This window comes from Empidonax traillii, unplaced genomic scaffold, assembly GCF_003031625.1.
Source record: "Empidonax traillii isolate 1590-97213 ecotype Southwest subspecies unplaced genomic scaffold, ASM303162v1 scaffold320:size708019, whole genome shotgun sequence".
Taxonomy (NCBI): domain Eukaryota; kingdom Metazoa; phylum Chordata; class Aves; order Passeriformes; family Tyrannidae; genus Empidonax; species Empidonax traillii.
Window position 1 is genome coordinate 579,907 of NW_020955513.1, and position 12,396 is coordinate 592,302.

Here is a 12,396-nt window from a genome sequence, read left to right on the forward strand (position 1 = left end):
CATCAGTTTGGCAACACTCAGTGAAAAGCCACATAGTTAATACCACTCAATTCAGTACTGTTCAATCTGTGAAACTTTCTTTGAAAAATTCCTATTTTGAAGACCTGGGATAAATAAAAGTCAGACTCAAGATAGCAAATTGTCTGCAGCTCTCACTTTCTATGTACGTTTCTATGAGAACAATGTTGTTGTAAAGGGAAAAAGTATTTTAGAAACTTCCTGGAGATATTTTTATCTACAGAAGCAAGAAAGAACTTCCAAACACCCGTTAAAATTTTCCTGTGCATTTTCCAACATAGTAAAGGAGGAATACAGTACCTGGTCAAGTTATGTTCAAAGCAGGCAGTTGATAGACTGGCACATGAGCTTATTTTCAGTCGACTTAAAACCATTCAAAATTTTTTCAGCACAAGGGTTGCTGCTATGGCACAGCGTCTGATAATTGTTTCTGGAGGCAGTCCTGAAATCTGCCCTAGTTGTATGTCCCACAGTTCACTACAGGAAAAGCATGTTATACCAGAGCTTGCAAGCAGCTGGATATTCCAGCTTATCCTGGAGTCCCTTAAGCTGCACATCCCACTGCTGTTTGCACAACTCTGACATTCATACAGCATGTGAGGGTCGGGCTGGGGAACACCACAAATGCAGCTAAAATGCTTTCTGCCCAACCACCAGTTTCTCAAGGGATGGAAATGATCTCCTTCAAGTCTGAGACGCTACCATGAAAGGCACTATAAATAGCCTTTCCTCACTTCCACCAAGGAAAAGAGAAAATCGCTGTACTTACGGAGCAGCAGTTCTTTGTCTGTAGAAATATAAACTGAGCTAATTTCTTCACTTTATGGCAGTCCTGAGTGCTTGCAGCAGTGACAAGGTTGTCTCTGCACATGCACTAAGAAATAATTCTAGGGTGGGGAGGAAATGCCAGTAAGAGACTCGAATTTGCTTTTTCAGAAAATGAGTCATTCAGCTTGACTTCTGAGTGCTGCCTGTTTTCTTATCGTCGCTCACAGGGACAAATTAAGGTTACATGCTGGCTAATGCTTGCTTTCTTGATTTTTCCTGTTTGAGTCCTGCTGTACTGTGTGTTTTGGGACAGCATGAGACAGTACCAAACAGCAATCTTGCTTTACTGACAGAGAATTTCCTGTGTTTTCATATCTTAAAAGAGAAGGGTGATGTTATTACGAGTTGGTGGTTCATTACCAATTGCAATGCTCAGGTTGGTTTGCTAGTAGGTCACCTCTGAGGCAAGTTACAGCACCACGGGTGATCCCTTCCCTGCTCCCTCACACCCTAACGTTTCATGCTCAAGTGGTTACAGACAACACACCCAGAAGAAGTGATGTGTCTGATTTTCCTTCTCTCAGTGCCTGCTTTCTTATCCCCACCTGTGTTACAGCATCCCAGTCTGTGCCTCTCTAATTCCCATTCCCCTCACTGTGCCTTTAGCGCTTCAAGGATTCATTAAGGTCTATAGGATTTCTTGTTTTCTGGTGCCCTCTACTGCTGTGTATTTTCTAAAAAGAAACACCTGAGCTGCTTATGTTTTTTTCTGTTCAGGTTGCAATCAATTCCAGCGGGGGTCTGCTAACTGAGAGAGGCCTTCTTGCAGCTGGGGCCATCTTCACAGCTTCCATATTCTTGTGTTTTTTCTAGGACTTCTTGCAAATTCTATAGAACTTGTAACAGAGAACCACAAACTATAACTGCTACGTTATTTACTAAATTTAGAGTACAGCAGAAAATTGAAAGCACTTCTGCAGTTATATTGCACTGTTATTTTGTAGACAGCCATCTTCCAACATGGAGAGAGCCGGACTAGATTGCTGTTTAACCAGCACTTGTTGAAATCTGACTGGAAATCTGGGAATTACCGCCTGGGCACACCTATAGTGTAATGAAGGTAAAGAAGAGAGGGTAGTGCTGGTGGTCTAAGGACCAAGATGCTAAGGCCTAAGACTAAGGTCAAAGTGACAGCTTACGCCCATTTTGGTGTTTGATCTCTGAAGGAGGGAAAGATGGATGCTTTCTCACTGGTGCCACTTAAAGATGGCATTTTTAAAAAGTCTTGGCAAAACTAATTCTGCTCCCACTGACTTTGCTGATTTTCTGTGAGGAAATCTTTAGAAAGTCTGTGTTTGAGTGGAATGAACGTCGAATTTTGCAGAAGCCTTGCATAGTCCTGTCTTTTTACTCTTGTTTTCTATACGCTGAGTAGTGGAGGCAGTAACACTCTGTGACTGTGTTAAAGTGCTTCAACATCTAAGAGCTGAAGGCCCAAGTTAGTGCGGTATGATGATTAAGAGGCTCCCTCTAGCGACTACTATCTTATATTTGTTGTTTCGGAGAACGGTTGATACACAGTCCACCTTTCTAAAAGTCATCGTACAGTGATGGTTTTTTTCCTGGAACTCTGATTTACACCAGGTCTTCAAGGCCCAGATGCCCAGGAGCAGTTGCAGAGCCTTACCTGTCGTGCCGGACCAAGTAATATAGATTTGTGACACCGGGAAGGAACCTGATTCCTGGGAAGGAACTTGGTTTGTGTATTCCAAGACTGCTCTGAAATATTAGCCAAACTGCAGGAAGTGGAGGTGAGTGGGAGAGGCACTTCAAAAGGGCACTCTTGATCTGGGGTAAAGCAATAATTCAGATGCTCCAATTCCTGCCTAAGGCTCAACTTATCAACTAGCTGGTAAGTAAAACTATTAATATACTTAAAAAGCTGTAATGAATGTAGTTGTCCACATGATTTCCAAGAGGAGACATAATCCAGTGCTGTTTCCTATTGCATCACAGAATGGATTCATATCACCTGGCTTTCATTACCAAAAAAATTAACTGTTTACATCTAAACCTGTCATCCAGACTCTCTTTATGATCAATGGTGAAAGACAGTCACAGTGATGGCAGTCCAGCTGTCCTATACTGCTATTCTAGGATGAGATGAAACATTCTTTGAAGGTTCTGGTGTCTTTAGTGTCTGTACAGAGAAAATTTTTATGGCTCTGTATTCAAGCTAGATTGAAGATATATTCTGTATTGCATTCTTGATGTGTGTTTCTCAAGAAAGGCATGGAAAGGCAGTGACACATACATGCTGTGGGAGATCATGGGAGTCCCAGAGAGCCCCATGTGAGTACCTGGAGAAGCCTCTGGATTTCTTTGAGAAACTATTTTTTTCTGCAGCACTGGTGAGGCCTCACCTATAATCCTGTGTTCAGTTTTGGGCCCCTCATGACAAGAAAGACATTGAGGTGTTGGAGCATCTCCACGGAAGGGCAACAAAGCTGATGAAGGGACTGGAGTACAAGTCTTATGAGGAGCTCATGAGGGAGCTGTGGTTGTTTAGCCTGGAGAAGGGGAGGCTCAGGGGAGACCTTTTCACTCTCTACAACTACATGACAGGAGGCTGTAGCAAGGCGGGCGTTGGTCTCTCCTCCCAAGTATCAAGCAATATGATGAGAGGAAATGGTCTCAAGTTGTGTCAAGGGATGCTTAGATTAGATGTTAGGTAACATTCTTCCCTGAAAGGTTTGTCAAGCATTGGAGCAGGTAGCCCATCCAGAGGGCTCCTAACTACCTGTGCAGAGGCACTACCCTTAGCCCGCTCCCACAGAAGCTTTTGCTGCTGGGTGAGTGAGTAGTTGGAAGTTAGATCCAAGTCTGTGGGTTGTATAAATGCATGACAGCTCATCTGAGTGGAATGCAGCTGAAGTCTCAGTTTGTCAGGTGAAAGGATTTTGTAACAGGATTGAGTGAGAAGGTGCTTCCTTCTATAGCAGGTGCAAGTAGACAAGCACAGAGGCAGAACTCACCACTGTCACTGCTGAGGATGCCTGCAAGCTGTACTTGAAACCTGAGCTTTCTTGCTAAGCAGAAGAAAAGGCCCTGTCTGTCTGGAAAGTCCAAATAAAGCAATACTATGACTATACATGCATGTCTGATGTGACAGGGCTTTGTGATTGTGTCCAGAAGGAGAAGAAATAAATTAATAAAGTTAAATAAAACAAAAAATGGATAAAGAAAAAGAGAGAAACTATTGCACCCGTGGAGCTGGTTCAGTATTTTAAAAGAATTGAGAGACTCAAATAAATTAATTTTCATATGTAAATTACTGTACAAGTAGAGTGCTCACATGCTTTACAAAACAGCCTGGGTGACACCAGCTGCTACAGCCTGTCCCTGTAGGAGAGGTGCTCCATCCCTCTGATCATCTTGGTAGCCCTTCTCTGGACTCACTACAACAGGTCAATGTCCTACCTCTCCTGGGAACTCCAGAGCTGGATGCAGTACTCCAGGTGGGGTCTCACCAGAGCAGAGCAGAGGGGCATAGTCACCCCTCTCAATCTGCTGGTGATGCCGCCTTTGGTGCAGCCCAGGACATGATTGGCTTTCTGGGCTGTGAGAGCACACTGCATTGGAACAATAAGGCAGCGTTTAGCCACAATGGTGCCTAATGTTGCCATTCTGCCTGGCTCTTCAACACCTTCATAAATGACTTGGATGCAGGGCTGGAAAGGATACCACGCAAGTTTGAAGATGACACAAAACTTGAAGGAGCTGTTGACTCCCTCAAAGGCAGGGAGGCCCTGCAGAGATACCTCGACAAATTAGAGGACTGGGCAATCACCAACCACATGAAGTTCAGCAAGGGAAAGTACTGGATTTTGCACCTGGGATGGAGCAACCCTGGATGTTTGTACAGACTGGGGAATTGGCTTCTCAGAGTTTGCAGAACAATCCATTCATGCTAGGAATATAAGGATGAATAAATTATAAATCAGAATTTCTCATACCTGGGAGAGCTTGCATATACATTGAAAGTGTGTAGACTCAGGTACGTAAACAGAGGGAAACAGAGTACGTAAACAGAGTTAATAACAAGGTGGGCCTGGTCCATACTACAACAGTGACCGAAGTTCTTTAAATGTTTAAACTCACAGTTTTTCTGACAATGAGCCCAGGATGTAAAACCCAGTTCTGTGCTATTCAAAATTACTAGTTCTGTCTGGGTTTGTGTCCACTGTGCTCACTTTCAAATTCTTCCTCTCAACTAAATACTGCATGCTGAGAAATAAACCAGAAATATTTCTCTTTCCTTTGGCAAACCAAAGGCAGTTCAAGGAAGCAGTTTTGTTGTGGTCATTTTGGGGTAGGGGTTTTTTGTTTGTTTTGTTGTTGTTGGATTTTTTTCCCTCAAAAGCAAAGGGCTCTGTTAATTAGAGGGCTGGCAAATCACAAACTGTATGAAGTTTAACCTGGGCAAGTGCCAGATTCTGCATTTGGGATGGGGTAACCCTGGTTGTGTGTATAGCCTAGGGAATGAAGGGCTGAAGAGCAACGTTGCAGAAGGAGACCTAGGGGTCCTGGTCAATGGCAAGTGAATATGAGTCAGCAGTGCCCTGGCAGCCAGGAGGGCCAACAGTGTCCTAGGGGGCATCAGGCAAAACATCACCAGCCGGTCGAGGGAGGGGATTGTCCTGCTCTGCTCTGCACTGGGAGGCCTCACCTTGAATATTGTGTGCAGTTTTGGGTGCCACAATTTAAGAAAGATATTCAGCTATTACAAAGTTGGACTTTGATGATCCTCCTGGGTCCCTTCCAACTCAGGATAGTCTATGAATCTATGATTATTCATAGAATTAATTCATAATTAATCATAGAGTTAATTCATAATTAATCACAGAATCAGGAAGAAAAGATTACTTCATTGGCCTTGGTGCTCCAGAAACTTTTTCTTTCTTTTTCTCTTTTCCTTTCTATTTTTCTCATTTCGTTTTTCTCATTTCCACTTGAAGTGTCCGAAGCAATTACACTCAGTTTAAAGGGGAGAGGTTTTTTTTTTTTTAGCAGCTCGTTCTGTGCAGAGATGGAAAGAAATGGGAGATGCGGTTCAGTGTGTGCGCTGCTGCCCTCGGGTGGGGACAGACAGGCAGTACTGAAAGACTGTACGAGACTCCAGCTCCCTCAAAACCGTGATGAGGATGACGATGATAAGGATGACGATGATTGTGTGAGGTTATAAAAAACCCCTGATGATGGAGTCAATAAAATTAACACTTTTTTGGCATGTTCTCAGTATAGTAGTGATAAACACAAGAGAGTACAAAGCCAAAGAAAGCTAGAAAAAAGGATTCTTGATAGAGCAAGTAAAGAAAGAAAGGAAATAAGTGATGGAAGAAGTAGCAGACTATGTGCTTCTCCTGTTTCCACTGCTTATTGCTTCCACTGATGGTGAAAGATATGTTCGTGGCAGTTCTAAGAGGTTGGAAAGTATACCATCATCATTTTACAGACAAAGAATGCCAGACTCGACCTCATTTCTCATCAGCCTGCTCGGCTTGTTTGCATCAGCTGTGACTCACTTCCAGTGTAGCAGCTCAATAGTATTATCCTACTGGTTGAGCCCTGGTAATTTTGGCTGGTATTTGCAACTGATAACTGAATACAGACAAAAGATGACCCATCATGAACTTTCTCTCAAAAAAATTAACAGTTTGATGAAATGCCAGACTAGCACAGGATTGAAAGGTTACATGGAGCAACGGAGACAGTGGGGGAAGTCAGGCAGCAGCAACAGCAGCACGGGTCTTCTTGCTGTTCCCTCAGCTTTACACACCCCTCCCACACAGCTACATCTCAGATACTTCTCCTGCCTGCCACAGCATCCAATGGGCACTTCACCCCATCCACTCACTTTGCTCTTACTGTCCCCTTCTTGGGCTGGGGGCAGGTGGCAAATCTACTCTTTGAAAGAAAAAAAAAAACCAACAAAATTATTATTGCAAAACAGACTTGTATAGCTTTTCAAATCTTTATCATTCTTGTGACCTTCCAATTCTGAGGACAAACAAAACTAGGTAAGAAACCCTGAGACAGCAGTTTACCACCAGATACTGCTTATCTGCCATCATCTGACAAAAGTTTCCCCCTTATTCTTCCTGCTTTAAAAGTGCTAGGTTTGCTCTCCAGTGGTGGTAGAAACTACAAAGTGGTTGTTTTCTAGTTCCCTAATGTCCAGACAAACACTTTCTAAGCACAGGTAGAACTGTCAATACTTCTTCCACAGCTACACAGAGCAGTTTCTATGAGGTATGTGGGGAGTGGAGTTTCCCTTTTAGTATAGGAAATAGGAACAGGTCCCTGAATGTCCTCTGTCTCCAGTCCCCATCAAATCTTCCAATGCAAAGCTAAGTGCTCACAGTGAAGATGGCCAAACTTGTCTTTGTAATCTCAGTCCTACTACCTGTAACAGAACTTACTTTATATATACTCTCAAATAGCCCTTCCAATTAAGATTCCTATCACACTCAGTACACACAATGTCCAGCACCTAAGCAATGATTTGAGAACTTTTCCTCACACTTTTTTCAAGGCATGTCTCTTGGCTGATTGCTCGCTTCTAAGTTTGCCTCCAGATTAGAATTTATTTCCCCCAGGGCTTTTTCAGAATATTTGCTGCTGGAGTATTTCTAAGTAGAATTACACAGCCCTTCAAATATTCAAAACACACTCCTCCTAATTTCTTTTGCAGCTGTGAGTTTCAACACTTCTGCAGAGGAGACCACAAAGGACATCAGTCAGTCAGCCAGAGAATGAGGAACATTCACTGAGTGACCACCTGTGAAAAATCGGGTTTAAGGAACTCTGTTGTAAAGACTAGGGCAGTTTGGAAATTCTCAAACAAAACAGAGCTTTGTCAAAACCACAGTTTTGACATAGCATGGTTCTGTTTAAAATCTTTCAGACTGAACAAACTATTACGAAACTTAAAATGATGTCTGGGGGAACTCAGACTTCCAAAAGGGCTGTTGGCTACTAAGCCAGGGAAACCGAAAGTGGCAATTTACAGATGCAAAGGAGCTCATCGGGAGTCTTCCCAAGCACAAGAAGCTCTGGAAGAAAAGTACCCTGAGCTCAGTCGGGAAGGAGAATTCACACACACTTTGTGAGATTGGACTTCCTGCAGATATTGGAATAACTAACATTCATCAAGATTAGAGATAGGATCTGTGGATTTGCAAAAAACGTTTTGGTAGAAGTGGTTTTAAGTCAAAACTGAAACAACTCCAGTTTTAAAGAAAGAAAAAAAAAATCAACATCTGGCAAAAATAAACATGACTGTTCAGACAGCTCTCACAGACAGAAAGGGAATACAATTCTGATTTAAACAGGACATCAAAATTTCTCTTCTTTCATGTTCTGCCTCATTTACTACTTCCTTCCAGTATTTCTGAAATTTAATCTAGGCTTCAGCTTAAAACATTTTCCATCGATATCCCATTTTTCACAGGATGAAGTATCTTCTATCCACTGAGTGAAGTGATGGAGAGCAGCAAAAAATAAGTCAATGGAAACTTGTAAGTGAGTGAATGAAGATTATTACTTGGCCACATGGTTTGATTCAATTTACACTCTTAAGTTTGAGGTCATGCAGTACTTGATGACTACTAGCAACTTGCTGTGCTTAACTGGAGCCTGCCCTGTGCAGTACATAAATGTTTGCTGATCCTGTTGAGGCACACACTGAGGAACCCATCTTTCATTTGCACTCAGGAAATGAACACTCTTCCTTTCCCAGCAGGATCCTTTCTGACCCACCTCTCTCAGTCCTTTCTCTGCCCTGCACATCATCTGGTTTCTTACCATAGAATCAGCCAAGGGAAAGGGATCATTTAAGAAGTCTGTACTTCATCCTGCTCAAAGCAGGATCAACACTGAATTCAGACTACATTGCGCAGAGATTGATCCAATAAAGTGTTCGAAATCTGTAGGAACAGATTTTTCACAGCCCCTCTGGACAACACGCCGCAGTGGTTGTTGTGGTCCCCATGTTCTCATGGGGACACCTGTGCTGTGGCAGAAGAGGAAGGACGAGCACTCCCCCCATCATCTAGGTAACTGTTTTACTCGTAGGTGCATGAATTATAGTTGTGAGTTATGTATTAGAGAGCTTGTGAATCAGAAACCTCATGACTTAAGTGATGAATTAGTGAATTCACATTAGAGCAGTCTGTACAAAGGGATTTGAATCTCTGTTTGTCATGTTTATTTTCTTTCCTAATGAGCCCATAAGATCAAGTTTAATTTACAGAGTATGCAGACCTGTAAATTTGAAAGATTCAAATGGATCATGAAACCATGGTAACAAGTTTTTTTCCTTATGCCCGTACAAACTTTCGAGTTTGATTTGTGTTCATTGTGTCTTTTCACACCACTGTGACCCTCTCAAAGGATATGTTTCTGTTTTCTTGACAACATCCTAACTGGTATTAGAAGATTCTTATTAGGACCCCCCAAGCCTCTTCTTCAGAGTGGCAAACCCATTTCCCTCAGCCCCTCCTCATAGGACATTGCTTTATCCCAACCACCTCCAATAAAAGGGGAATAACCTCTTCTCTTAATCTACTGGTGACACTCCTGCTGATACACAGCAGTATGCTGTTATCCTTTGCCTCTGACAGGGCTCACTGTTGATTTGTGTTTAGCTTGCTTTCCCCCAGGAACCCCTCCCTTTTCCACAAAGCTACTATCTTTGCCTAACCTCACCTAATCCCAGGTCACAGACAGTCTGACTTTTTCATGCTGTCACATTTCTCCCCACCTCACAAGAAACTAAATCCTAGTTAGGATCTCTCCAGTTTCTGCAGCCCAGCTCCAAATCTGGATTGTTTTCCCCATGCCCCCTAAGCTCTATGTAACATGCAGACTTTATGAGATCCTTTCTACATCAAACATTTAGCTTCCCTCTTCCCTTTGTTTTCATCAACTTTCTTCTCATGCTGCTTGGACTGATCTTGGAAAACAACCTTAGATCTTACCGGTGGTGGTAATCCATGACCAGCCAAGACAAAAACCTCCTGGGAACATTTTCCTCCTCCCTTTCAAAGTTCTACGGAGATAGAATATGTTTAACATGACAAAGCATAAAAGACTCTTCAAAAGCATACACCTTGTCAGAGTGCAGGAGAAAGAGAGGAACAAAGAAAAAAAATCCTGCCTAAAACAAAGCAAACCCCACATTACACACATTTCTTGTTTCAAAGCATAGATTCTCTAGACATTTCCAAAGAAAAAGTAGCCAAATTGTTAAAACAAAATCCAAACAATGTATTTTTTCCTAACCTCATCTTTAGAAGAGTAGAACATTGATGGCTGAAGTTACCCAAGACAATTCAATCTAAGACGTAAACCAGAGATACAGAAAATGTCAACTCCAGTGGTATAAGCTTGGCAAAACTATGGGACAACTGAAGTTAAAGTCTTGGCACATGCTGAGCAATCTGAGAAACAGTCAGATGCAGGAGAGCCATGTAATGAATATATTCTGTATGTTGGCAGGGTATGTGACTGCACATTATATAACAGAGATATTTTGATTTTTAAGACACAAATTACATTAATTACATTACATTCAAAACAGCTATGTATCTGCCAACTGCCCATTATTAAAAAGGAAAGAATCATACAAGCTCACACGTTCTGTAAAAATGTACTGGAAAGAAAAAGTCCCTAATGTTTGCCATGCTGCTGCTTAAGACCACAAGAAAATGAACCAGAGTATTCACTTAGTGTGTTATATTTGCAGAAACATGTCTTAAATGCTAAATAACCTTGATAAGAATGCAAAATATCACATGACTCACCTAGATACTACTTATTACCCATCACACTTATTTAAATAACATCTACCAAATGCAGAAAACTTTGTTAACTCCTAGCAACTGAAACAGAAGCATGATGGTGGTCTGGATGCACTTTGCTACCTCCTGTATCACCAGTTTGTTAGCAGAACAATCAGATATGAGATATTCTTCTTTTCTTCCTGCTTTGATCAGAAAATGCTGATCTGTTAAAACTCAACTTCGTGCAGAAGCAGATTAATTTTGAGAAGTCTTCTCATGAAGCCAGCTCAAAGCTAATCTGACAGCAACAAAATTGCCAGACGTGATGGTAGAAATATGTGAACAGTCTGTTGACTTGCACTCTCTGCACATATGTGGGAGTTCTCCTGGTTCACAAAAACATGGTTCCCTCTTTTTGTGGAGACACTTGAGGTTCAATTTCATCCTTCTAAGGAAGGGGAAAACTCTGAAATACCGTCTTAGAAGAGAAAAGTTTTACTCCAAACCAAATGATACCCCAAACCCTTTCCAAAGTTTTGCAGTGCACACATTTTTCAGCAGCACATGGAAGAAGTACGGCCAGGGATTAAGTTAAGCTAAGCACGCACAAGCCCACTGAAACCACTGGGGAAGCTTACATATGGAAAGTTGAATTTGCAAGTTTAGCCACCAAGTCTCTGTGAAAGCAACCCTAACAACAGGGGTTTTTTCTATAATCAGACAATGCTAAAATCAACAAACTTCTAATTATGGATTCTGGGCATCATTAATATATGTCAGTAATAACAGACAACTCGCTTCATGCTAGTAGTTGTTTTATCGACATTTAGAGTCACACAACCTTGGGTAAACTGAGGGTTTCTGTAGAGGACTTAAAAAGCCTTTTTGGCAAACTTAGCACATCAAAGTTTGGTAATAATAGTAACAATGACAATAATAATGATAATAAGCAGAAGCTTCAGATCCACAACACATAAATAAATAAATTTGGAAAAGGAGGAGTTCCAGACATTCTGAAACTGTAGTTAAGCCTCATAAAAACCCCAGTGTAGTAATCCAATATATATATGCAATACACAAATGTCTTCCTGAAGCCTAGAGAAGTTGAATTAATTGTTGCATTAGTTTACCATGCTCTACAATTCTTAGCTCCAAAACTCTTTTATTCATTGTCTATCACCCTGAGAACTGAATCAAATCACAGTTCATAAAAACAGACAAAGAGACTGTAATATACAAAGCATCTTTTCTTTACTAAATAAGCTTACATAACACAATTCTCAAATCCTAGAAAAAAAATTCAAATGAAGTACAGTTCATGATGGATAGGAGTTGTTATTTTATCTATTCTAATAGCACTTCAATAATTCTTTAAAGATAGTGGAACAAGTACTCAATGTTTGTATTACAATAGCTACTAGAACTCTTGACTACACTATTACCAGTATATTACCTTGACCATGCAATATTTGGGGTAACTAAAGACATAAATCCTATCTATTGTACAAAGCAAATAGGCAAAAGAAAAGGAAAAGGGATGCCTTGTTTAGTTTTTCTACAGGTCTGATTTTTCTTGTGAAACAGTGTTGAGCAACATATTCAAAACTGCAGAAAAAGCCTATAGTTAATGTAGGATTGAGCCCAGATTTCTGGGATACAAATGTATTTCCTTAGCTGCACGGCTGGTTCCAGGTCTATTGGATTTTATTTTTTACTATGTTGCGTAGAAGGGATCATAGCAAGAGGCAAGAGAAATACAAGAAAT

At 41.3% G+C, this 12,396-nt stretch overlaps 1 protein-coding gene across 2 annotated transcripts in view; it reads right to left on the reverse strand.

Annotated features, from left to right (window-relative positions):
* LOC114061199 (arylsulfatase D-like) overlaps window positions 1–889 on the reverse strand; it is a 36,218-nt gene extending 35,329 nt beyond the window's left edge. The window contains exon 1 of one of the 2 annotated variants that reach the window (XM_027891367.1): window positions 788–889. In XM_027891367.1, the coding sequence (XP_027747168.1) occupies window positions 788–889 (102 nt within the window). The remainder of the gene's footprint in view (window positions 1–787) is intronic. The other variant, XM_027891370.1, reaches the window with a different exon arrangement.
* Window positions 890–12,396: the final 11,507 nt, after the last annotated feature.